The sequence below is a fragment of the Penicillium canariense genome, assembly GCF_028826845.1.
Source record: "Penicillium canariense strain IBT 26290 chromosome Unknown utg000008l_segment0_segment0, whole genome shotgun sequence".
Lineage (NCBI taxonomy): Eukaryota > Fungi > Ascomycota > Eurotiomycetes > Eurotiales > Aspergillaceae > Penicillium > Penicillium canariense.
In genome coordinates, this window is record NW_026622735.1 from 1,175,509 (window position 1) to 1,201,756 (window position 26,248).

Below are 26,248 nucleotides of genomic sequence, written 5' to 3' on the forward strand. Positions count from 1 at the left end.
AGGAGGAGGCTTTGTTGCATTGTACGAGCGTTCATTAATGGTCCATGTCCATACCATATATATACCAGGGCGGATTACCGTCCAATACGAGACCTATTTTCACGATTGAATAACCAAGGGCTCATACCTCTCTTTATTGTCTAAATCCCATGACGCCGTGTTTTCCCTTTCAGCGAATCATGGGGATTCCAACCGGGGTATCCTGTCTATACTGTACATATTCGGCACCAAAAAACTGGACCAAGAACGCTTCTTCGCCTGCAGCCGAACAATTTCAGTCAGCGACGGCATTTGAGAAAGAGATTCCAAGGATTGGGATTCACTCACGCTTGATCCGAGTGGAAAAGAACCTCCACAGCACCAGAGCATACCCGACAAAGCACACTACATTCCCCAGAACCAACTGCGTCCCCAAGCCCCACCAAAAGAAGCCAAAGTAACTGGGATGCCGCAGGTATCCATACAGCCCCGTCTTAACCAGCATATGGCCCTCCTGACGCTCCGACTGGACATGATGGTTAAAGTTGCTCCCCGCCTGAGCCATCGCCATTGTCCGCACGACCTGTCCCACCAACGTGAGCACGAAGCCCACCACAAGCGGTAGCGAAATCGATATTCCGAAGATAGGCTCCGTAAAAGAAAGCCACTGCCCGATCCGAGTCTGCTCCGGCCAGAGCAAGTGCGATACAATACACTCTACGGCCGCAGACCCGTGCGCCACGTTGTATGCCCAACCGTTCGAGGTGAGCAGGAATGCGCCCACCGTGGCGTAGCGTGTATTATACCGCGCCGTGACGAAGTACTCGAGGAAGTGGAAGAGGCTCAGCGCAGCGATGAAGAACGGGACGCGCCACAGCGGTGTCGGGAAGACTGTGCTTAGGAGGATTGTCAGGGAGGCTGTGATTCCGAGAGAGGTACCGAGCAGAAAGGCGCGCAGCGAGATGCCGGACAGCGATTTCGTGCCGCCCGGGTAGTTGGACCGGTCAAGGTCGGGGGTGGGAGAGCTCGAGCTCGAGCTCGCGGTGTCGCTGCCACGGCGTTCGGCCAGGAATGATGGGTGCCATTCTTGCTCGTGTGGGTTTGCGAGCCGCTCGATCGGCCAGGATATGTTGGGGTCACCAGGTGTAGCCTGCGAGCTGGAGGTTGTCGCGTTGGTCATTGCGTGGGTTGGAATTGTTGGTCGGAGGGAGTGGATCGAGGCTTTGGAATACGGGGTGTGATATGTGAATAGGGATGCTGTCTCGGAGTAAATTCATTCGCCGGCCTTTTATAGCGAGTTCAGGGCGCCATGTTTCATTGTGTTGCAGCGAGTGTGTGGCGGATTGAGAACAATCGGCGGTGGATTGTTGTCGGCCGCAGCTAATCGCTTTTATCTCCCCCCCCCAAGCCCCTCCCCCCAATTGCTTAGCTCCGGCCTCCGCGATGGAGACTGTTTAGACGACACGTTTACAATTCACTGGGCTGAGACTTGCTGAATTGTACTCCAGGTGCGTGCGACGAAGACAAAAGACAGGGCATCGAGCGACGGCAACTATGGCCGAACTTACTGAGCGCGAGAAAATGCTTCGCGGGGAGCTCTTCGTCTCCTTCACGCCCGATCTGATCGCAGCTCGGAATCGCTGCAAATACGCCTACACTCGATTCAACAATGCCGGCGAAGTACCTCGCAGGCGTCTGGTCGAGCTTTGGCGAGAGTAGGTGGACCCAATTGCCATTATTTTTCACCCCCGTTCGACATATGAATACAGTTCTAAACCTTTTTCTTATTTCCAGTGTCATCCAGGACAAGACTCCTCTGCCACCACAGCTGGATGATCCCGTAGCAGATGATGAGCTTTTCAAGAATGAGCCCTGGATAGAACCGCCCGTCAAAGCAGACTATGGGTTCAACGTAATCATCGGCGAGAATGTGTTCATCAACTCCAACTGCGTCTTCATCGACAGCTTGCCGATTACTATCGGGGCCCGCACGCTGTTCGGTCCCAGCGTTAGCTTGTTTGCGGGGACCCATCCGGTGGATCCTGCAGTACGAAATGGCATGGAGGGCCCTGAGATGGGAGCTCCTATCACCATTGGGGAGGATTGTTGGATTGGCGGAAACGTCACCATCCTCCCGGGCGTAACTATTGGCAAAGGCTCGACTGTTGGGGCTGGGAGTGTGGTCACGAAGGTATACTCAGTTTTGAAGTTTCTTCTGCGTTCGATCTCTGCTATTCCGTTGGACATTTTCAACAATTTAGGTGCAATGTTTGCTGACGCGGAATTCAACAGGATGTGCCCCCCTTCCATGTAGTTGCTGGAAATCCAGCCAAAATCATCCGCAAGATTGAAACAGTCATGAAAGAATGAATGCTCGCAGGGAATGGTGACTAGAAAGAAAATAGACACGGATGCTGTGCTTTCTGGTGCAACGTACCCCGAACCGCGGTATACTAGAACAATGGAACCTCTGATTTGGGCTACATCTTTGGCATGTAGGCCTGGTCCGTTCAGCGCTGTCTGTATTATTAGCTTTGCTATAGAAAAAAAGCTATCTATGGAGTCGCTATGGCATTATTTTATAGGTAGTGTGTCTGCGTTTACTGACGCGATCGACACGGACGGGAGATTCCAGTCCGCTCAGCCACTGCCAATTTATATTGTTTGCCTGCACATGTGCCCGCCCACACCGTGGCTGGCCGGGGACAAGAGAAAACACTATAGAGGTAGTCAGTAATAAGCCAATAACCCAGCAGATGCGACCGGAAGCACTAGTGACCCTGGAAAGCCCGTACTTTATAAACAGGGTCAGTCGTGTGGGCTGCACCTCCCCACAGCACAACGTCACCGATCTCCTCAGGTCGCGTCCCCAAAAACGCCCTCGACCGCTTTAACTGCCCTCAAAACACACCTCACTCCCCCTCAGCTTGCGCTCACCTCACTCCGGCAGATCCCGGAGACTCCGACAATCTCATCACCTTGCCCTTACCTTCCTCCCTCTTCTGTCCCAGCTACACCACTCCTTGTCATCCTATCGGTGAGGAAAATGTCATGGCAGAACCCCCGCCAGCGAGCTCTCGCACCCCGCCTGGCGCGCCGTTAAACGAACCCACGCGACCTCTCAGCGCCTCGATGGAAGACCTTGACCCTGAGAGGGTCCAAAAACGGCCGCGTCTGGACAGTGGAAGTGGTGACAGTTCCTCCGTATCGATCGGGGCTGCTACTGCTGCTGCTGCCGCTGCTGCTGCTGGGACGCCGGCCGCGCCTGCCTCGGAGATGGACACCACGTCTGACCAGGCGTTCCCCGCGTCCAAGGTCACCATCAACATGAAGTCTCCAACATCAAAGATGGCGAATGACACCAACACCTATTCACTGGGGCCTCCAGGCACCACTGCCTGCCCCGACTCACCCGAACCCGACGCGACACCAATCAACGTGATCTCCATCTCTTCCTCTCCCTCCCAAAGTCCCGAGATCGAAGTCGCAGAGCTTGAAGACATGGATCAAGATCCGAATAACTCGAACTGGCGACCGTTGGAGGATGCATTGCAGGACAACGCGCCGTCCGAGGTCGTCGAGGTTCAAGATCTGGCACCTCTGGTCGACTCGTTCCCGCGAGTGCGCGAGAATATTAGTGCGCAGGACAGCTTGAACAGAATCTCCGCCATAATACAGAAAGGTAAGCTGTGTACGCCTACGAATTGGGGATTCTTTGTGCTGAGCTTTGCTGGAACAGGCGACCCCCGTGATACCGATGCCGTCTCGGCAGTCAAGAAATGGATGGACAACTGCGTGGAGAATCTGGATCGGCTTACAATAGGAGAGTTCTCAGATGCTCGTGGTTTCTGGGAGGATTTCCCTCATCTGGTGGAGAACGTGCTGCGCAGACCGTACGTCCCCTCACCGATACGGGTGCCTAGGTTCCCGAGCTAACATGCACTTCTAGACATGAAGTGTTGATAGATGATGCTTCAGGAAGAGGCCCTTGGGTTGGTCTGGAAGAATTTCTTTTCGATTATGTACAGATCGCTCTTCATATGATCCGCATGGAGTGCCTAGTCTTGCGCCATCTTGTCGATGAGCCAGAGACCGTGACAGAGGAGAGCATCTGCAAAGAATATCTCCAGCCTCTCGCCTTGGTGCTGCTACCTGCGCAGATACCGACACCTTTGTATCGGGCCTTGGAGAAGCTGTACCCCGCAGACGCGACCAACTTGGTCATCCAGATCCGGGCAGCAACCCTTGCTCCTCCGATTGATATCGCCCGGACACTCACAGAATGGACATCCCTCATCCTTAAGCTTATTCCTCGATACCCCCACCAAACCGGCTCGCTGTACCACATTATGCTGATTGCGAACACTCTCGCGGATTGTCAATTAGAGCGAAGCCAGGACATGGATGACGACGATACAAGTGATTCTTCAATAACCGAGACACCTTCAATCCGCAGCCTTTACGAGATGGTCCGCCTTATCGATGACATGTATCAGGAATGGATCACTAAAAAATCTCCCTGGGCCACGAGTGATCTGAGTGAGCAGTTGTTGCGTGCAATCTCTCACCACTACAAACACCAATGTGTTCGCAACCCTGAGTTCGTGAATGAGCTCTCCAATGACCTATCCATTTCGCTTCCAGAGGACGCTAGTCTAGCAGAACAGGCTTTGGTCATATTCTGGACTTGGAAGTTTGGTGTCTTAAAAAAGCATATCATGGAAGGCCGTATGGAGCTCCGGGTTCACGGCGTGGAGGCGATGCAGTCAGACTTGGTTCATGTTTGGAGGTCCAGTATCTCTTCGAACTCTGGAGGTGTCAACTTGCCATATGTGCAACAGTTGGTCCAGTTCATCCAAGACAACCAGATTGTGGATTACCTCGTGGGCGTCGACTCCCATCCACAATTGATCAGCAGAAGCAGCAACATTGTGGGTTTCCTGATTGTGACCAACACATACACCGACTCAGTGACAGACGTTATCTGGAAGACAGTAACGGAGAGCCAAGACGGCCGAATTGTCTCCGAGGTTCTATCGATGCTTGTTCGGACCTTCGGGATGCATCCCACGGCGGCTCCAAATTTGCTCTATGTTTGCAAGAAAGTATTGGAGTTGCCCCTGGACCGCTTCGATACAGGCATGCTCGAATTTTGCAACAGGTTGCTGAGTCGAATGTACGAGCATCCATCGGAACGAAGGGTCTTTGACAATTCTGATCCAATTTACGTGGATACACTCCCGCTGCAACTCTGCGTACGCCTTATCCGGGACAGCACGGCGGCAGATGATCTCTCGGTTGAGCAAAAGAAGAACCTGCAGAAATTTGGCAGCCAGAGGCTTGTGAGCTTAATCAGCGCGGGCATCAGCGAGGCTGATAGAATGGGTATCTACGAGCGCTGCATCCAGGACATCGCTGAGATGAACCAGTTTACTGCTGGTAGTATCCAAGCATTGAGTGCTCTTGTACCGGCCAACGATGTACAGGAGATGTGGAAGTTGGCAACAGACTTTGACTTGACCGGCTTAGTGATTGCCGACCTGCTTCAGACTGTGAAAAATGATCAGGATGACTTTGCCGACGACTTTTCCCATCTCGGCTTGGTCTCACGACTGACAATCCTGTTTCGCCTCATCGACATGGTTCCGGAAACCATCACGGCTGAGCTTGGAAAAGCCCTGTGGGACGACATCCTGTTGTCGGACAAACTTGGACCTGAAGGGCACAATGCTGTGTGGAATATGCTGGTCAGTGCTTTGGGCCGGAGCAGCAAGTCCAATCCATTCCTTAACAGGTGCATCCACGAGTATCTCCCGAGCTTGGTCCCCAAAGACTACACCAAAGAGATACTGGCGTTTGCGAAGCAGTCGATCATTTATGAAGTTCGATTCAACCCACCGCCTCCAGCTGGTGAGAATGAGGTTGTGTCCATTCCAGGAATGGATCGCATTTGGACTTTTATTTTGACTGCTCCACCTGGCACGATCGAAGTACAGGCTACTAGATTCGCTATTGAGGTCTATCTGGATCATTCCATCATCCGCAGCTCGCCACGATCAGCCGTTGAGGCCACGCATATTGCACTTGTGGAGCGTTGTGTGGATCAGCTCAAATCCGCCGCTGCGACTCTCAAGGCTCTAGATGGCAACGGAGATTCTCCGATGGAGTCCGAGACTGAAACCGGTGAACTAAGCGCCGAAGAACTTAGATTCAGACGCTCTCTCTACTTCCTCCACCACCTGCTGAGTGGCTTGCGAGCTCGTCCGCAGTACAGTTCTCCGAAGGGCTCTCCACCTTCACTTCCGGAGAGGCCGCTGAAGGGTAATCCGGTTGATATATCTTGGCAGTCATTCAATGGCAATACCAGTTCCAAAGTCAACATCCTCCAAATTGGCGGCCTGTCAACCGCTGCCGACCTGGTGGAGCGGCTCACACAACTTGCCGGATTTTCCAAGTTCTCGGCAATTGCTGGCGGTCAACGAGTTGAGCTGCTGAAGAATCCGGATGCCATGGTGAAGGACATGAAGGTTCTTCAGGCGGGACTTATTATGCTCCGAAAGGCACCGGATGCCCAGGAAGTGTCCCGGGTCGACAGCAGGCGACAGTCGCTTACATCCGTCGATTCGGAAGTGTTGAAGCACTTCGATGAGCTCTATGACTTGCTCGCTCTCAATGATGACCTGGCTCGAGAAGTAAGTTGAATTTGTCAATTGTCTGACTTGTGTCTTACTGACTTCAATTTTCTTTTTCCAGATTTTTGATTTCCTTGTCACATTTTCTCCTCAAGATCGAGTCCTGAACCTTGTCAAATCGGAAAACAGCAGCACGAAGGATCTTTTTCCTTTCGAAAAGCCCTTCAATGCATTTTACTCGTTTAGCGCGCTGCTGGTCTGTCTTCGTGAAGAAGCCGTCCAGGACTCACCGAATCCTAGCTTCGTTTCCCACAGCATCCAGACTTTGGTGGCATTCTTAATGGCGGACGAACTATCCGAGTCCCTTGCTCAGGACCCAATCCGGCTGTACCTTGCTTCCTCTGCAGTCGAGTGTCTTTTGGCTGCCATTACCGTCTACAGTGCTGCCAGCAACGAAACATTGGTCGCTTCTGAGCCAGCTTTCCTTGTGAAACGGCTCCTTTATCTCATTGAGATATCTCGCTCTGTGACTGAAAATCCTCTCTTGAACATGTCAAACATCCAAAAATTGATGTGCAGCTCCTTCGCTGTTCTTATAGAAGCCTCGATTCGAGACCAGGGCTTCTGGACTGCAGTGAAACACGAGGCCCAGCTCAGCCTCTTAATCAAGGCCTTGCTTCTCGAGGAGAGCCGACAGCCGATCCGCAGTGACGTATCGGAGAGAATCAAGATGACTTGCAGCGTTTCGAAGTTGTTGAAGGAGTCATCCAAGATTTCCAATGGAGATCTGTCAACTGTGTCTAACACAGATAGTCCCGCTCGGATCGACATGCTCGCCACTATTTGGAATGCCTTTGTTGAAACGATCCCGATGACCCCGGACCATGCTACACAGTCCGCAGAATTCTTCAGAGTCGCTCTCTGGGTTTTTCGCTCTGTCGCCGAAAAGTCTCCTCAGGATATTATTTTCAATCAGTATCTGAGGCAATGGAGCGAAGTCATGCTTCGCCATAAGACTGAAGAGGTATGGTTCAATCTCTTCAGGCTTCTACAAAGAATAAATGCTAACCAAATCATAGTTCGTCGGACGCGAGCCAGTTGATGACCTGATTTTGGGATTTGCGAGCCTGTTAGAGCAGTGTCTTGAGTCAGCAGACTCCGTCAATGTTGACTTGGAAACCTTGTGGGTTCTTTCTTGTCAAAGTGCCAAGGTGACGATGACGCTGATATTTCTTTTTTTCATAGCGATCTTGCGGAGCAAGTCTGGAACAATTATCTTTTCCCAGAACTAGCCCCTGATACGGAAGAGGTCATCGTCCCTCGAATTCCCCTCATGCACACGGTGACTCGTGAAAAGCTCTACAACATAGTGAAACTACTGTGCAAGCGAAGCGACAACAATGTTGCACGTGTCATGCAGCAGTTAGAAGGTGTGGTTCCTCGAGGTAAGTCTTGCTATCATTTTTGACTCCAGAAAATCATCATTTAACAACTTGAACTTGATAGATGAATCATATGGCTTGAATGGGTGCCATGACCGTTCCAAGATGATTAGAGCACCAGAGGGGTATGCTGGTCTCAGGAATCTTTCGAATACGTGCTATTTGAATTCCTTGATGACCCAGCTATTTATGAACATCGACTTCCGAGACTTTATGCTGCAGCTCAGTATTGTAGACCCTAACGAGTCCCAGAGACTTCTCGATGAAACACAGAAGCTCTTTGCCTGGATGCAAGACACTTGGACGAAGAGCGTTGACCCTGATAATTTTGTTGAGAGCATTCGGACTTATGAAAATGAGGCAATCGATGTCACCATCCAGATGGACGTGGATGAGTTTTACAATTTGCTCTTCGACCGTTGGGAGGCTCAAATCATGGACCCGGAAGTGAAGAGGAAGTTCCGATCTTTCTACGGGGGCCAGCTGGTCCAACAAATCAAGTCCAAGGAATGCGCCCACATCTCGGAGAGACTAGAGCCGTTCTCTGCCATTCAATGCGACATCAAGGGCAAAGCCAGCCTGGAGGAAAGCTTGCAGGCATATGTCGAGGGAGAGATCATGCAAGGAGACAATAAGTACTCCTGCACGGGTTGTGGCCGCCATGTGGATGCTGTGAAGCGGGCCTGCTTGAAGGATGTTCCTGACAACCTTATTTTTCACCTCAAGCGTTTCGATTTCGACATGGTGACTATGATGCGGAGTAAGATCAACGATGAGTTCAAGTTCCCGCAGCTTATCGACATGACGCCGTATAAGGTGGAATACCTCTCCGATCCCAGCACTCCTGTTGAGCCGGACATGTTTGAACTGGTTGGTGTTCTGGTCCATACCGGCACGGCCGAATCAGGGCATTACTATTCCTACACCCGCGAGCGACCCTCCACCGGCTCTGGGCCGTTATGGGTCGAGTTCAATGACTCGGACGTGTCTAAATTTGACCCTGCGACAATCGCAGATAATTGCTTTGGTGGTCAGAGTGATGCTGTGCACACTATGGGAGGTGTGCATCTTAACAAGGTTTGGAACGCCTACATGCTGTTCTACCAGCGTGTCTCCACGATGGAGACGGCCAAGCAGAACTACCAGCCATTGAGACCAAGTTATCCTGTGCGGGTTCCTGTACCAACACCCTTTGCCAACCACATTGCCATGGAAAATGAGGTGTTCATTCGGACCTACTGCCTTCTGGACCCAGCGTACACATTGCTTGTTCCGGAATTATTGCATCGCATGCAACAGATGGATCCCGACTCTGCAGGATACCACCAGTTGAAGCTGATGGGGGTCGATATCGGACTGGATACCCTCGAGCAGTTGATTGCACGGACAAAAGATCATAAGGGACTTGATGATGTCTACGGAGAGCTTTCCAGGCTGACTCGCAACCCTCATGGCGCTCTTCAGGCCCTTCAGTGGTTTGCTCGGTGGCCAACTGCAATGCGAAACCTCATGCTAAGAATTGCCCATTACGAAGTTCGGCAGAAGGAAACCGCTCTCCTCTTCAATTCTGTGAATTGTCTCCAGCTGTTTTTGAGAGATCCAACTCTCGATGACGGGAAGCGCGGAGAGTGGCAGTACGAGCTTGACAAGGCGATCCAAGCCATTGTGGCAATGTTAGCTCAGTTATGGCCCTCTCTCCAGACCGTTCCTCGGGTGTGGGATGAGTATTTCGCGTTTTTCATCAGGCTTGTGGAGTTAGGAGAGGAGATGACCGGTGCCGTTCTTGGCAATGGCATGCTTGTCAAGTGCCTAGAAATCATCTGGCTCGATCCTGAAGACAGGAAGAACCTGAAGGGACGCTATTCTGGCTACTGCAGGTTGATAGAGAAAGGCCGCCGATTTTCCTACAAGAATTTGATGACCCTTTGCGCGATGCTTTTCGAGAGAATTGACCTCTCACTCCCACCTGCCCCCCCTGGTCGCGCCCGAACAATGTCGCCTGATGGGAAGTTTTCACTCAGTGGGGCGGAAAGCAAGTTCATCAAGCCTTTGGAGTTCCAAAGGCCTACGGATAACGAGGGAGTACTTGTCTTCTTGATGAAGTTACTTCACCATGATCAGATGTGCGTTCAACCAGAAATCTATCATGCCATCGTCGCTTCCTTCCTTGCAGCCGAGCCTCAGGCTGGCTCCCTGCCACACATTGCCAGGACACTGGAGGTTGGCTTGCGGTATTCGCCCGCAGAGCTTTGCATTCCATTCCTTGATTCGACCCTGGTTCTCTGCAAGTATTGTCCCGATGAAGACACTATTCTCAATTTGATTCACTTTGTCGCGAAAGGAGTGGAATCTATCAACAATAGCGCAGGGAACGAGCACCTCGAGTTCTTCATTCATCTTTGCAGCACGGTCAATGAGCGACTACAGCTGGATGCCGACTGGTTCACCGTGGTTGTTCGAGAGAGGATCCCCGATTTTGCCCCAACTCTGCTGACTTACCACCATCTGCTTGTCCGCCGGGGCACGACGGAACTCTTGCGAAGTTTACTTTTCATCGATGACTTAAGTGAAGAGATGCGGTTGCGACTGCCGCGCATTGCTCGCGAACTCACCCATGCCTGTATCCAGCGGATTACCAGCTCCTTCCTTGAGAGCCAGGTTCAAACCGTCGAGTCTCTACTCGTCTATCCCATCACCTCGACCATTACACATTGCTTAGAGACCTACTTTGATGAGGACAATGAGGATGACGAGAGATTTATTCAACAGGCAAATGGTACGTCTTCTTTGACTAATTTCTCTCTCACGGCCCAGTCAAGCATTGACTAACAGAATGTATTACAGCGATTCTCTTACGCTTGGAAGAAATGACCGTTGACGTCCCAGATGACGGCGCCTCAGGTAGCACCTCCCGTCGCAACCCCACAAAACTCGCTCTCAACTAACTTGGGGACCCAGAATCCGATATGCCCTCTCCCGAAGAATGGGAAGCCACATCCGCATTGGCCAGCGACTCCGAAATGGGCCTTGCGGGGACCCCTTAGATGCAATGGAACCTGGTATTGTCATACTCCTGAGCCTGTCTTTTTCTCATTTTATGTTTTTCTTTGTCTGGTTTCAGGCGGTTTCATTTTGGCTTGAGCGATGAGCGACGTGAATCCTCTGACGGCAGGATTCTTCTACGATTTGATGACCTCTGCGTGATTTGACCCTTTAGCTCTCTGTCTGGTGGGGACAGGCGTTGCTTTCTTAGAAAACGGGGCTGATAATGACCCTGTTTGGATGTTGCACCAAAGGCGCTACGGCAGAGAATATCAATCTCTATGAATGCTACAGTTTGTACAACCTGTGCGCTCTCGTAACCTTTCCCATGCGTAGCGAGCTGGCTGAGGGGAAATAGTGACCAAGTGCTCTGTCCGCATGGCGAAGGGAAGTTGAGTTGGGTTCTTTGCCGGCAAGGTTACTTCTGCTTTTGCGATACATACATCGGGTCTCCTTTGTAATCCGCATTTGGAAGGGCTGACTGGTCATATTCATGGATTAATATTGCTAATGCGATAGGGTAGGTAACATGACACTGGCGAGCTCCTAAATAGACCTTGGTAACTGATTGGCATAAAAGATGAGGACACACGGCACCATCGGGAAAACGACTTGTACTTCGAATGACACATTAAAAGCCCCCTGAATCCATAGACTTTCCCGCAGAAGTACCGAACTTTCCTTGCGAGACTCTGTCGGACTAATGGTGTTGGCGCCGGATGGTGGTGAGGAGGTTCTGAATCCTTTCATGATCCTGAACCAAATGGAAGGCTGGAAGGTCTTCGATATCGTGTTCACGGAAGATCAAGAGAGGAATATCATCGCCAATGTCGTAGGAGAAGAAGGTAGCATTTCGGACATTGGCGATGATACCGAATACACGGCCTGCACGACCAGGACGACGACGTTTGCCGAAGATCGAATCCATGTAGAGTTCCAGGTGGTCTGTCCAGCGAGCCAGCCCTGCAGTCAAATCAGACGGTTCGGGGGCAGTGCGGCAGATGACGACCAGGAAGGGCTGGCGTTTGTGGTCGGTGATGTGCCGGACCTGCAGATCGTACCAGAATTCCCGTTCGTTGAACCATCCGTGTTCGCGAGGGGTGATGAGGTAGCCCTCTTGCACGGGAAATATGAGGCTGAGGATGCTGTTCCAGACGCCGAGGATGACGGCGTTCCAGGGGATATTGGGTTCGTTGCGGACCAGCTCGATCTCGCAAGAGAGCGCGTGGTTTTGGAGCTGATGATGAGAGCAGCGGTTAGGTATATGGATTTCAACCGCCGTCTATCTCACTTACGTAGGTGCTGGACATCTTTTCTCGCTAGAATGGAGCTGTGTCTCTGTGTTTCTGTGTAGATGTTGAGTAGTAGATGGAGCCAGGACTGTGTGAAAGGGCGTGAGCAGATATCAAGGTAGAGAGAGCGGTATGGGCAAGAGGATTGATGGGTGAGAAGAAGGTAAGAGAGAGCAAGTGGAGGGGTCGCAGAAGTCGATGAAAGATGAGGGCCACTGAGTGGAAGGAGAGAAACTGGCTTGAGATATCTTCGTTCATTAAAATTAGGCCACGGCCACTCCGCTCCCGTGAATGGAAGGAACCACCCTAGGCAACAAAGCTCTTTCTACAGTCTTCAATGTTAGGCAATGCCTGAACCAGAGAGTGTTTTTCTACAGTCTTGTACGGCCGAAGCCCGTCTTAACACATGTGAGAAGTGTTTGGTATGTTTTGATGGGCATATATTTCATACCAGCATGTGGGAGCTGGCAAGGCGCCTGCGCCGATGCCATGAAAAGTGAGGCTCCCGTCTATCATTTTCGACACCAATTGGACAAGCAATATGGACGACAGCATATCATACATCCTCAAACTCTTCATCGTCCTCATCAGACTCTTCATCCTGCAAGTCGGGCTCAGGCTTCGCATCAAACTCAGGCTTGATGGTAGGCTCGGAGTTGGTCCCCGACTCCATCTTGATCTTCTTCATCGCGGGTCCATCATCAGCAGGTGTAGACGGGGTACCAACGGTGGAAGGAGCAGCGCTGGAGGTATCATGTTCTCTCTTGACCCCAGCCAGTCCAGGCGAAGGCATAGGGAAACTGGTAGGGCCAGCTCCAGTGGCTGGGGTACCTGGACCACTGGGGCCAGATATTCCCACGTCTTCAAACTCCTCGTCAAAGTCATCCGAGTCCTCCTCGGCACTGCTGGCATCTGCTTGTGCCTGCATAGCATTCTCTTTCTCCATCTCAGCATAGTATGCGGCAACCTTGGCGTCCAAGGCGTCCATGCTAGGCTTCTGGTCCTCATCCTCAAGCTCTGACTTCAGAGGAGCACCAGCGTCGTTCTTCAGCTGCGCAGTACCTTGGGCGGCATTCACAGTGGAATGCGTGTGCCATACGGGCAAAGCGTTCTGCTTTTCCACGGCAATCTTCCGAGCAGCCTCCTCGGCCTGCTCGGCGGCACTCTTCTCGGCGCTGGACGTGAGAGAGATCTCCAAAGCAGCAGCATCGGTCTTGATATTTCCACGGACAACATCTTGGGTCTTGGGAGGCACCGCGATAGCCGCACGAATCGGGTGAGTGCTCTGGTTCCGGGGAACCTCAACCTTGTGGTCCCAGGCGGTGTCAAAGTCGTTGGGTGGGATTTCCACTGAGTCAATTTGCTTCAGCAGCTTGAGCATTTTGTCAAGCTGTGCCATGAGCTTGCTGTTCTTCTCATGTCCTGTTCGGTCAATGCCCTCCGTGCCTCTAACATCCTCGGTCCGCTCCAGGATCGCCCCGCAGTTCTGACACTCAAATCCTTCCTCGGAAACTAGGCTGAGCACGTCCAGCTCGGTCCATTCGGCCAGGCATCGCAGACAAATGTATTCCTTGCGCTCCTCGCTCGGGGTGTACTGGGCTTTGATCGTCGATGTTAATTTGGAAACCTTATACTTGATCGCGTCGATGACCGGGTGCAGGGGTATATAATAGTATTCGCGGTTCACGGGCCGAGTCGAGCCATCGCGAATTTCTGCGCGCGTGCTCCTACAGTCAGAAAAATCGACTTTGGTTAGCTTTAAAGGTCGCGGAGTGCGTCAACAAAGGCGAGCCGTACACTGCAATCAAACGATCCTCCCGCAGCCGGGCGCAAAGCTTGCGCAGGTCCTTTTGCTGCATCCCCATCAAAAAAGCGAGATCCTCCGCATGGAGGCTGTGGTATGTCAGCCAATTGAACATTCCAATCGCAGTCCCTTTGGAGGGCATCGTACACCGAGTGTAGGAAGAGCGCATCGACGACCAAGATGTGGCGGGTCTCGTAGAAGGCACGTACAACGCTTCTGATGAGCGTGTTGGCGAGATCCATGGCTGCGACTGCTTCTCTCCTAGAAGTGCTAGCGCAGCGTCCGCGGTGGCAGATAGCTCGAGGCTTGGAAAGGCGGAAGACGGGGCTTCTGGTGGCGGTTTTTAAGGAGCAGAAAGAATCATCATCTCTCACAGACTCGTCGCGAGATGAAGTCTAAGTAGAGATGGGAACACGGGCGCAGGGTAGCGCAAGGCAGGTGCGCCAGGTCGGGGGATACAAAGAGGCTCTGTGAATTGCGGCTGGGAAAGCTTCCAGACACTTTGACGGCCTCGCTGCCTGGGGTGTTGAATTACCAGTGACAGCCTAGCGTTGGGACCTGCACTAACCGGATATAGCCTAGCGCCATTCACCGTGGAAAATGTCCGCGGCCGCAGCTGCGCAGTCTGCGAACGACTTCGCAGTCTCGAGTTAATGCGCGCCTCTACTGTCTGGCAGCGCAATTTCACGGGGATTTTCTCTTCTCCTCGTGTCTCCAGTTCTTGCCGATTTTATTTCCACCCCCGAGTTCAGACTGTTGCTCGACGACATACTCAATTTCTCCACATCAAGACGAACGCTGAAACTGAGCTCGCGGAGTTCTTCAAACGGGTGCCATGGCCGACAACGATGCAGGAGGAAAGGGAGCTGGTGGACGGCGTAAGAACCGCGATATGGGACGGTCAGAATGGAGGTATGTGGCATGGGGTTTCCAAAAGTACGGCCGGAGCCCAGCGGCTAACCAAGGAAGTCGTCAAAACATAGACAAGAGGGCACGCACGGAAGAAAAAGAAGCGGCTAAGCGCCGCAAGCTCGAGAATGGTGAAGCGATCGCGACCCCTATCTATGCCACGGAGTTCTCGAAGGACGAAATCGACAATGAGGAGCGCCGTCCGAAAAAGAAAGTTGCGGTCATGATCGGTTACTCTGGAACAGGTTATTATGGCATGCAATTGTATGTGGATGCCTTGTTGTTGGTCCTAGTAACTCACTTGATATTGGTACTGACGCACGTTCGAATTCGAATAGAATCGAGGACAAGCCAACCATCGAAGGCGAGCTGTTTGCGGCCTTGGTCGCAGCTGGCGCAATCTCCAAAGCCAACGCAACCGATCCCAAGAAGTCGTCATTCGTTCGCTGTGCACGTACCGACAAGGGTGTGCATGCCGCGGGAAACGTGATCTCCCTCAAGATGATTGTCGAGGACCCTGATATCGTGCAGAAGATCAATCAGCACCTCAGTCCGCAGATCCGGGTGTGGGGATTTGAGCAAACAGCCAAGAGTTTCAGCTGTTATCAGATGTGCGACTCTCGGGTCTACGAGTATCTGTTGCCAAGTCATTGTCTCCTTCCTCCGCACCCTAGTACATATCTGGGGAAGAAGATTGTGGAGCTTGCTGAGAAGGCAGGCGATCTGGCTGATGTCAAGGCCCGACAAGAGGAAGTTGCTGACTATTGGGAGAAGGTCGACGAGGAATATATTAAGCCCATTCTGGAGAACGTGCCAGAGGATATTCGCAGCATCGTTCAGCAGTCTCTCTTCTCCAGCGATCAAGAGGGAAAGCCCGAAAACGAGGATCAGCCGGCCGCAGAAGTGTTGGAGACGCCCACTGAGCAAACTGCGCAGCCGCAAGAATCTGGCGCCGATCAGCCTGAGGAGGACAAGCCTTTTGAGATGGATCCTCGCCAGAAGCTGATCTACGACACAATCAAGGCGGTCAAGGCAGCGTATATCAAGGCCAGACGGGCCTACCGCGCCCCTGCTTCCCGTATTGCTCGCTTGCAAGAGAGCCTCAATCGATATGTGGGTACCGTGAATTTTCACAACTACACGATTCAGAAAACCTTCAAGGACCCATCATCCAAGCGCCACATCAAGTCATTCAATGTGAACACGAACCCTGTGGTCATCAATGGGACTGAATGGCTTAGCCTAAAAGTTCACGGCCAGAGCTTCATGATGCACCAGATTCGAAAAATGGTTGCCATGGCCGCCCTTGTTGTTCGTTGCGGCTGCCACCCCGACCGAATCAAGGACACCTATGGACCAGCACGTATTGCCATTCCCAAGGCTCCGGGACTGGGGTTGTTACTTGAGCGGCCCATCTTTGATAGCTACAACTCCAAGGCCAGTGGCCTGGGCCGTGGGCACGTCCACTTTGAGAATTTTACCAAGGAAATGGACGAGTTCAAGCAGCGGGAGATCTACGATAGGATTTTCCGGGAGGAGGAACAGACATCATCGTAAGTTGTCCTGATTGTCTCTACGACCTGGTTTCTTGCTTGATACTGATATATACACTGCAGTTTCGCCTCATTCTTCAACCACATCGACCACTTCCAGACCAGCTTCTTCCTTTACTGCACATCTGGTGGGATCGAGGCATCGAAGCTTGTGTCTGCCCCCAGCGGTGCCAAGGGTAGGACTAAGGGGAAAGCCAGTGATAAGGCTGGAAAGGATGAGAGCGCGGCTCTGGCCGAGGTTGAATCTTCCTCCGAGGAGGAGGGCGACCTGCCAGATGGTGGAGAGGAAGGCGGTTGATGCCAAAACCGTGCGTCTTGTGATGGTTGACGGCGTTGCCATTTTAGAAATTAAATCATAGCCGCAACGAGCCGCATCTGATCTCGGACATCATCATAAAGCAAACTCAAAAACACTGTCATTCTTATTGCAGGTTTGTCAAATGGCTAGCCGGACGGTGCAGGAAGTTCCGGATGCCCGTCAGAATTTAGCGTCAATAGCAATCCCGAGCGCCGGAGTAACTTCCAAAGACAACCGAAGCCGGGTCCGATGTAATCTATTACATGATATTGTGGTTAGGGCCTTCAGATGCTGGGCTTCGACAAGTCTCTGGCCGTGCAGGAAGCGGTCGTCCAAAGTAGGTCTGGCTATTTGTCCATCTCCGACAGTCTTGCGATGTATGCGGCCGGCGAACCAGGACCATTTTCCTAATCCAGAATAGTCATCGCTATATGCCGGCGTCCAATAGTTCGGCATCTGAGCTGCGAACACGCAGTGAACCATAGCGGCACCCCCCCAGTAGCACTCCCTCAAAGTATCCTTAGCATACGTGGTTTCATTTGAGGAGATCAGCATGGTGCTTTTATGCTGGATGGGCTGAGAACTCAGCTGCGATGTCATGGCTCACTAGTGAAAACAGTGGGAATAGGGACCACCGGGCGCAATAGACCGGCGATCATATAAAAAAAGACGTGTCGCGAGTCATGCATGGCGGCATCGAGTAAGACAAGGCCTTAGCCCGCGACCAAGGTTGCTTTTCATTTACTTAGCTCGTGTTCTTGGCTCGTGTTCTGCGCCCATGTCATATCATACCCTAGCTTGCGCAGCCTCCCGCAGTGCTCCCGTGCGGATCATCCTTAAATCACAGGAACAGCCCCGCTCTTGAACTCTGAAAATGTTCTCCACTAAAGCTTCTCATGTCTTCTGTACCGTGACTTGTACTCTGACTGAAAACATACCTTTAGGAGGTTCGAGCTGTCCGTCCGGTGCTGAACGTTTTACATTGACAATGCCCAAGGCCGCGTGGAGATCAAATACCTGTATCACCTGTCGGAAAAGGAAGGTTCGGGTAAGGAGCCACTTGAAAGGCAAGAGAAAAGCAAGGTTTGAACTGACTCATTTGATTTCCAGTGTGACCAGAAGAGACCTGGTTGCGACCGATGCTATAGTTTTGGAGTTGCTTGCGGGGGATACGGTACCAGCAATCAACTTAGCCACCCTTCTACGCAGCGGGGCTCGAATCAAGAGGCAGAACGAAAGCTGGATCGGGTGGTGGCCATCACTGTGAAATGTAATGGAAAACAATATTGTCTTCAGCTTCTTGCAAAGTTCATGAGTCTCTATATGCCGAGTGACTCGATCCAGGCCCGCGAGACGCAAAGGACAGTTTGTCTGTGGTACAAGTACTTTCCTGACTCGCTCGGTCGATCGATTGTGTATGATGAAGCACTTATGGCCTTGAGCTTCCTATACATTGGTCAAACCGACAAGAATGTTGAGTTTATCATCAAGAGCCAATGGTTGTACAGTTCTGTGTCGGAAAAGATCGCCAATGTGACCGTCGCCAAAGGACTCAGCCTCGACGACCTGATTGGAATCGAGATGACCATGACTTTATACGAGGTAGAGTGCCCACCCCTACAGATGATCGCCAGCATTATTCTATTAGAAGACTGACCTCGTTCGTAGCTGTACAACCCATCATGGATTCATGGCTGGACCCACCACGTCCTCCTCGGCTGTGAACTACTCAAGCGACGCGGCCCTCCTCATCCCGGCGAGCCATTTGATCGCAATCTCTACCGGCGGGTGCGGAATTTCACAGTAAGCGCACTGAGTTGTTATGTGTGGGATCTGGTTTCACTGGAACTAACAAATTGGTTAGCTCTATCACACTCTCTGTGGCCGGCACTTCACCTTTCTCGCACAGCCGAGGTGGTTAGCCGTGTCACAAATGGACGACAGCTACGACACACTGCTTGACATCTTGCTACAGATACCGTCGTTATTTGAGACTATGGAGTCATACAGCTCCACCTTTGGACGCAGTCAAATTCCGGAGATATTCTTGCGACGGTCCCTTGAAGAATTTTCCCGTCTTGAGATGGAACTGCTGGTGTGGTTCTGGGACCTCCAATGCAACGAAACAGAAATGCTGTTTTACCTAGATCAATCGAGACCCGAGCATGCACTTTCGGTTCCGCCAGACACTTCACTTATTGCCCGCTTTGCCCGTCAGCAGCACTACGAGCTGCTCGTTTTATTTTGGTTGGGCGCGGTCTCTCTGTATATGTTCGGTGGCGAGATTGCGTGGCCAGAATGCATTGAGCGCTCGAACGAGCATCAACACACGGTCTCTTTAGAAGATCTTCCACACCCCAATCCAGATTCGGGTCTGGTGGAGTGCTGGATCAACAAAGGCGGAATCCGTACTTCCGCCGAGAGCGTCTATCTGGCCACCCACTTTGCGAATCGAATCTGCCAATCCATTGCGTTCTGTATGGAACCCGACTTCACCGTTCCTGGAATCCAGCTTAATATGCCCCCCACGTGGGCAGCACTGCAGCTGTTTCGTGATTCCGCGCCCGAAAGGCTGAATGGTGTAGGACGCAGCTGAATCGCATGAGTGCTCGGGGTATCAAGTTGGCAAATGTAATTGGCAGGATCTCCCAAAAACAATACATGGATATGAGGTCGACAAATTGGAAGTTCGAGGTATACCACAGAGAGATGGAAGATGATGATTGGTCTCTGTTTGATATGGAGACTTAGTAACTGACAAAGACTAAAGAATGTCATTACGACCGCGTTCTTATGAGAGGAAACCATGCCATCCAAGCATGCTACTCTTCTGTTGGAGTTTAGCCGCAGCAGAGTTTCGTAGGCAATCACCGCGGCCGATCGGCATGGATCAATTCCAAGCAAGCCTCATATCTTGTGGCCACGGGCCAATCAACCAGAGGCTATGAGCGAGGTGGTGCGAGTGGAGACGCCTTGTGGCTCTTGGCGTAGCGCACGAGCGCGGGTCAATCAACGAATCAAGATCTTCGAGCCCCTTCTCTGTATTCCCAATGTCTCGGCGAAATAGTGTCAATTGTTTTTGCAGAATTATTATTCTGCTTGAGACCATGTTCGCTATAACCCGGCGTAATGCGCTCGAAACCGAATTATTAGATTCACTTTCGAGAGAGCGCAAGCTCTCGGCGCGTCCCGGAAGCAAAGAGAAGTGAAATGAAGCGTGCGGATCGAGCTACCAAGAAATCCCTGACTATTGCCGGGTAGAGAGTAAAAGAAATACAGAAAGGGAGAGACAAAGGCCTAGAACACTCCCAAAGAGGAAGGTCATGGGGTCTTCCATCACATGTCTTCGCATAGCCTCGAACCGGACCAAACAAAAACCCGTTCAAAATAATTGTATCGCCATGCGTGGGTTGGGAAGGTTTGTTTGGGCTGGCTTCCCTTGCTGCCGCCGACTTTCCTCAAGGAAACAACCTTTTTCGATTTCCACCAGACTGAACGTCGTTTTATTTTGACCGATGATCAGGATACTCGTATTTGCTCACTTAACTGTATGCCCCTGGTTGGGAAGCGCATTGTCCGACAAGGAACGCAGTATAGAAGCGGCCATCACCGCACAGACAGCATCTGATGTTCATCTTGAGGGGGCTCAGGATAATGAAGCTCGTCCACAACACACCGATGGCAATCCTCCATACGGTAAGGCTCTGGACGGGGCGTTTCAGACATCTATGAACATCGCTATTCATGTTTAGATCTCTGCAAAAATCTACACAATTTCCTGCAAAATCTGAGAAAGTTCCAGACTTAGGGGTGCCTACTGGGTGTGCTATTTTCCCGCCTCCTTCTGCCTCGGCTCGAATCTGTTGGTGACCTATATTCAAGATAGGCTTACAAGCTTAGGCACAGATCAATTGTCTCGACAATTCTCTCAATGACCAATAATTTCCACTCTTGTGTATTTTGGTCCACTCTTGATAATCTACTCGTACAAGTTTGTAAGCGCTGTGCCAGCGGAGTCTACCTGCAGGTTGTAATTTCGCTAGGTCTTACTCTGCCAACCTTATTTAACTAATGTTCTCCTCCAATACATAAATGCATAGGGATATCGTACATTCAAGCATGCATTCCGTGCACATGCTGCATGAAATGCCTTCTTGATCTCCTCGAGGCCTCCTGCTGGGTCTTTTCATAAACGCTCAATGCCAAGGCTCCTCCGCAGACTTGAGTGCTGTCACCTTCACACTTCATATTACAATGATCTGCCGCCAGTATGGAGCTTCCCTCCATTTTATCACCGCAGAAGCATTGACCGGCATACTCAGTACCTGCAATGCTAAATCCGGCATTATTGCAGTATTCCACACAACCGGTTGAAGTCACCTTCCCAATACCAAGGTCCGCGAATCGGACACCGTTAAGGACACGGGTAGATTCATTGTCGGAATAGCAGCCGGTATATGACCATCCAGTAAGTGTGGTATCGATACTTGAGGCTTTGTTGGAAGCAGCTGCATCGGTCGGTGTGGAGGATAGTAGGTCGGTGGTAAGCGAGGTACTTGATGTACTGGATGGAGTGGGAACTGCGAGTTCCCCTTGTCCCCATCCAGTGGGCGGATTATCACCTGGTAATTTGTCGAGAGCTCCGAAAATAGTCTCTGGGATCAGGTTGGCAATGTTGCAGCTGTCGGAAGGGTCGTTGATTGGGCCAGCGTCAGCACACTTGTCCATGCCAGAATCCCCCGCATCACAGTTGTCAATGATCTTTTGCAAAACGTTGATATCCCAACCGGCAATCTGAACGTTCTTATCAGTACAAGTATGAGCAACCGTGTAGTTGGGTGACTAACAAAGTCTCCATGAAGAGAGTATCCAGTTCGATCTCCATTGGCCAGAATGAACGGCTGCGATCCTTGTCCTTGCTCCCACAGGTCTGCAAAGGGGGGAGTGTTCCAGTACACTTCGTAGAAGAGATGTGGAACGTGAGTCCATCCTACAGGACAGTTTGCTTTGCCTCCCGTGGTACCTTTGCTGCTTGGGAACACCATGTTATTCTTGTAGTCATCGAGGCCAGCCTTAGGATTATAGCAAGAGGGGAAGTGAATGTCTGCGCGTAGGGGAGACGCATAACCATCGCAGTTCATTTCCGGGAAGCCGGCACCGGCACCAAGGTTGTTTGGATCTTGAATACCAACACCGTGCAGCCCATCTGAGTCTTTTGGATAAGATGGCGTATTATAGGATGTGCGCGGGCAAGTCCATTGGACTGGTTGAATAGTGCCTTGGTTTGTGTCCAGGACGTTCGCGGCGCCGCTCGGTGGTGGTGTTCGAACGGTATTATTCCCACTAACCATTCGAAGGCCAACAGGAAACGCTTCGATCTTGTCATCAGTAGGTTCGAAGCTGAATGCATTTTTCCTGGTTAGATGACAATACAGTCTCAATGTCAAGGAATCGAAGTTGCACACAAATAATAAACGTTCATGTAAAACATGGGAACCGACAAGAAGCTCCCATTTTTCGGGTCCTGGAAGTACAGGGATGGTGTCCAGTAATTGCTCTTGTCAGCTTCCACGCGAGAAGAAGTGCAATTCGAGTCCAGCAACGCGTCATCATCCATAGTCAAGTTGAAGTTACTTCCGCCTTGAATAGCGTGAACATGGCTTGATGCGGTACCGGGGCTGATGATCGGGTCCATACGTCCCATCGTCAGCGGGCCTTGGCCATAGAAATGGTTCACGGCGAAGGTTCGTCCATCCTTCGCATATATGCAGGCAAAAAGACTAGCAAGATACACAACTGTAGCCTTCACGTACATCTTCGGCACGCTGCAGAGTATACAAGAAATAAATCCAACAGGAGTCGAAGACCAGCGAATGGAAAAGAATTTTATAAAGAGCGACTGCAGTGAATATAATGAGAAGTAGCCAGACTCCTCAAGAAAAAGAATGGAAGCTCGCAGATAACAAACACGATGAGAAATATATTTTGGATGAGGCAACCTTTATGTACCCAGGAGTCCCGCCTACCTATAATTTCAGGGTTGTATTCAGTATCATAAGCCTCGCTCGACGTTTTCCTTTCACGACCATGTTGAGATGGCGAAATGAGTCCAGGGTCCAGGCTTAGGTCTCATACTCGATGTGAGTGGTCATTCCCTGGTATTGTTTCGCGTGAAGCGCCAGGGGCAACGCCACAGCAATTCTACCCGAGCCATCGTGTAACAAAGTCCCCATATCCACGAAGTGCCGAAATCCGTAGGTTTGGTTCGTGTTAACGCTCTGTCCGAAAAGATACGAAAACGAAAACGTTTCAAAATCTTTCAACATGAAACAGGGTCCTCTTCGCCCCACAGCGAGCACTTGCCCCTTTTGTGTGAAGAAGAATAATTTATCAGTACCGGCAAGTCAGTCCACATCTAACATTGACGACGATCGGAAGTATCTCTTTACAAGCAATTCGGGGTCCTTGAAGCTTTGACGGACTTCGGAAATGAGCATGACTTCTTACCGGATACCTGCCGTACTGCCTACATCAGTAGTTCCTCTCCCCGCCTAGCTAGAAATAAAATCTTCTTTTACCACTTGTCAGGCTAACATACGCTACCATGGCTATACAGTTTGGGAAATAATGGGATTGTACCCTACTCACGAGGCTTCAGCGTGGTTGGGAACCAGACGCGTTGCTACGATCGATTATTTGCGGCCCTAGTAGTGCTATTCCGCGGCTATTGTTGCGCTCGCAGTATGGGGATGATCTTTAGAGCGTCTCTAGGTATTCCACGCTTTCCGAATTGGCTGACGCGATGAACAGCAAACTTCTTAGTCCAAAGGCCAATGTCGCACAATTTTAGGTAATATAACCGCTAGACCAACAATGCACGATAGGCCACATTCTTAGTCTGAACGGACATTTTCGACTTCGCCAGCTAATCATGCCTCATTCATTGAGTACGGGGATTTCAAACGTAGTTTCATTGTACATGGTTTCGGTACAAAGCGTTGAATCATTTGACAACCCAAAATGAGTAGATCAGAGAGGTCTAGGGAGGGACTTGGTTTGTATCCAGAAGAACATGAACCCGATCGCACCTGACCTGCAATCACAACTGGAATGAAATATGTCAGCTGGGTTTTATACGCACCAACGCTATTCCGTATCATCGATTATGCGGGAACGGTCGTGTTAAAGATAAGAAGGTTCGGTTGTTGGCTGATAAGATACGAGCCTTCTTGTCAGTCTCAAACCGGGAACAAAATCCTTCATGAGAGATACCCCTGGATAGCATTACCCCAATAGGCATAGTTACCAGGTAACTAACCAAGGAACTTGATTTCACGGGGGAGCAATATCCTCCGATCAGTCGACTATTTATTTCTGTAAAGCTTCCTGGAGACCCGAAATCTCATGCTTCGAGTTTATATACAAAAACCTTGCCTCGCAGTATCGCAATAGCTCCTCAAGCTAGGTATGGACTTGTACCGCCATTTGAAGGGACTAGCCTGGGGCTTTGTTCAGGGCACTGGGGACGAGGATGTATTTGATCCTGCGGTATGTCCTGTGACCTCATCGAGATTATATTATTGCCAAAACTGAGATTCTATATAGATACATCTTAGTTATGTTCCGCCCGAGAGGAAATTCACTATGGAAGAGCTACAGCTAGTACAAAGTGAAACGGCATCTCCAATCGCAGGGACGGTTCCGTTCCCCTTATTATCGACCGAGGGTGTTAAAGCCTATCGAAGGGCGATGTTCCAGCAAGACGTCCTCAATCACTGTGCAAGCTCTCCTTTCCCAGGGACATTAGTTCTCCGAGATGCAGTGAGATACTCGAAGTTCGTTAGAGACTTTTGGACACACCCAGTAACTCTTCGAATTGTCTCTGAAGCTGCCGGTATTCCATTGGAAATCATCATGCCCACAGAGATCGGGCACACAAACATACAAGTAAAGGGATCGACAATATCTGAAATGAAAAACAACCTGACGACAGAACCCACACTTGAAAGAGTCATTCTGAGTCCTGAAGACCGAGAATATGATCCCTTGAAAGATGCTAGCGCTATAATACCCTGGCAGTAAGTTTGTGAGCCTCCCTAATTGAACTCATTAGCTGAAGTCAACGTGTTTAAGCTATGACTCCTATCCCTACGTCTGTGTCTTGATGTTGAGTGAGACAGACGGTATGATCGGAGGAGAAACATATATAAAGAGAGGGGATGGGACAGCTCAAAAGGTATTTAAATACAAGACATGGACTTATAGCGAGACGGGAGCTAAATATCGCAGGTTGAAGGACCACAGATCGGACACGCCGTGATGCTCCAAGGGGGTGAGGTTGAACATCTGGCTGCGCGAGCGAAGGGCGTCAAGGAGCGTATATCCACCATTACTTCATATCGATCGAGGCATCCAACCGTGTACGACTCGAGCTTCATGACGAATATTCGCCCATACGCCGATCTTAACTCGCTCTACCCTGAGTGGATAACTTATCGGCTCCGAAAACTAAATGATGAAATCACCTACTATCTGAATAGAGTGGAGAAGGAGCCGCAGTTTGCCCTGGACTTACAGAGTCTAGAGGATCTAATCAACAAGCAGGTCTCTTACCTGCAACAGACCTCGAGACAGATGATCGCCCCTGGATTTGAAAAAGAACTCGTTGAGAGATTTGGCAAACCGACTTACTATGCAGCACCGAGGATATGGGAAACGGTCCAAAGCTATTCTGAATTTGAGATACTTGCAATAACTGCCGATGATAAGCGGCTATGGCTGCCCAACAGCGTCTACTGGATGGATCTACAAAATTCGATTGAATCGATTCGACTGGGAAAACCACTTGGAGGTGTGTTTGGGCGGCGCATATGGGGTGGAAGAAGGTACTACATGGGCGATGAACTTCTGCGGCAAGGATTGAACGAGTTATTCCTGGATTGGCTTGCAAGCTCTGGTCTCTGGAAGATATATTGTGAGTCTGAAACATAATTTTATAACTGGAATCACCCCGGGTTAGCAGAATTATCAACCCTTTCAGATTGTTCAGTCACGCAGAAATCACAAGTATCTTGATGCTACAACTAGAATATGGGGACCTGTGAAATCGACACCAAAAATGATAGCTTCTGGCGCCAGAAACGGCCGCCTTTCTACCTGTAATATTACAGCCGCTACCATTATATAAGGCTGCGGAACACACACGTATTTCGCACCTTTTAGTTAGTGGTCGATGGACCAAGCTTGACTTTAGAAGAATCCAAGAGTTTACAACAGCATCACATATTAATGGTAGCA

General features: G+C 50.7%; 8 protein-coding genes across 8 annotated transcripts; 4 read left to right on the plus strand and 4 right to left on the minus strand.

Annotated features, from left to right (window-relative positions):
- Positions 1–319: 319 nt before the first annotated feature.
- On the minus strand, positions 320–1,159 carry N7482_010368 (protein-S-isoprenylcysteine carboxyl O-methyltransferase; the record flags this gene model as incomplete). Its single annotated transcript, XM_056692492.1, has 1 exon — positions 320–1,159. The coding sequence occupies one exon, from the start codon at positions 1,157–1,159 to the stop codon at positions 320–322; it is 840 nt and encodes a 279-aa protein (XP_056538449.1).
- A 374-nt stretch (positions 1,160–1,533) lies between these two features.
- N7482_010369 (uncharacterized protein) lies at positions 1,534–10,998 on the plus strand (the record flags this gene model as incomplete). Its single annotated transcript, XM_056692493.1, has 9 exons — positions 1,534–1,694; positions 1,774–2,119; positions 3,022–3,872; positions 3,929–6,671; positions 6,733–7,635; positions 7,691–7,758; positions 7,857–8,056; positions 8,169–10,829; positions 10,898–10,998. 9 exons carry the CDS (start codon positions 1,534–1,536, stop codon positions 10,996–10,998), a joined length of 8,034 nt encoding a protein of 2,677 aa, XP_056538450.1.
- Positions 10,999–11,795: 797 nt separating this feature from the next.
- Positions 11,796–12,405, minus strand: N7482_010370 (uncharacterized protein; the record flags this gene model as incomplete). Its single annotated transcript, XM_056692494.1, has 2 exons — positions 11,796–12,332; positions 12,391–12,405. 2 exons carry the CDS (start codon positions 12,403–12,405, stop codon positions 11,796–11,798), a joined length of 552 nt encoding a protein of 183 aa, XP_056538451.1.
- A 538-nt stretch (positions 12,406–12,943) lies between these two features.
- N7482_010371 (putative transcription factor TFIIE complex alpha subunit) lies at positions 12,944–14,433 on the minus strand (the record flags this gene model as incomplete). Its single annotated transcript, XM_056692495.1, has 3 exons — positions 12,944–14,114; positions 14,185–14,280; positions 14,339–14,433. 3 exons carry the CDS (start codon positions 14,431–14,433, stop codon positions 12,944–12,946), a joined length of 1,362 nt encoding a protein of 453 aa, XP_056538452.1.
- Positions 14,434–15,026: 593 nt separating this feature from the next.
- Positions 15,027–16,951, plus strand: N7482_010372 (pseudouridine synthase PUS2; the record flags this gene model as incomplete). The annotated part of the gene is made up of 3 exons (XM_056692496.1): positions 15,027–15,364; positions 15,439–16,653; positions 16,717–16,951. The coding sequence occupies 3 exons, from the start codon at positions 15,027–15,029 to the stop codon at positions 16,949–16,951; spliced, it is 1,788 nt and encodes a 595-aa protein (XP_056538453.1).
- Positions 16,952–17,939: 988 nt separating this feature from the next.
- On the plus strand, positions 17,940–19,547 carry N7482_010373 (Zn(II)2Cys6 transcription factor domain-containing protein; the record flags this gene model as incomplete). Its single annotated transcript, XM_056692497.1, has 4 exons — positions 17,940–17,999; positions 18,062–18,553; positions 18,620–18,754; positions 18,816–19,547. 4 exons carry the CDS (start codon positions 17,940–17,942, stop codon positions 19,545–19,547), a joined length of 1,419 nt encoding a protein of 472 aa, XP_056538454.1.
- A 1,517-nt stretch (positions 19,548–21,064) lies between these two features.
- On the minus strand, positions 21,065–22,302 carry N7482_010374 (DUF1996 and WSC domain-containing protein; the record flags this gene model as incomplete). Its single annotated transcript, XM_056692498.1, has 2 exons — positions 21,065–21,745; positions 21,799–22,302. 2 exons carry the CDS (start codon positions 22,300–22,302, stop codon positions 21,065–21,067), a joined length of 1,185 nt encoding a protein of 394 aa, XP_056538455.1.
- Positions 22,303–24,418: 2,116 nt separating this feature from the next.
- On the plus strand, positions 24,419–25,942 carry N7482_010375 (uncharacterized protein; the record flags this gene model as incomplete). The annotated part of the gene is made up of 4 exons (XM_056692499.1): positions 24,419–24,499; positions 24,557–25,029; positions 25,085–25,187; positions 25,241–25,942. 4 exons carry the CDS (start codon positions 24,419–24,421, stop codon positions 25,940–25,942), a joined length of 1,359 nt encoding a protein of 452 aa, XP_056538456.1.
- Between the last annotated feature and the right edge of the window lie 306 nt (positions 25,943–26,248).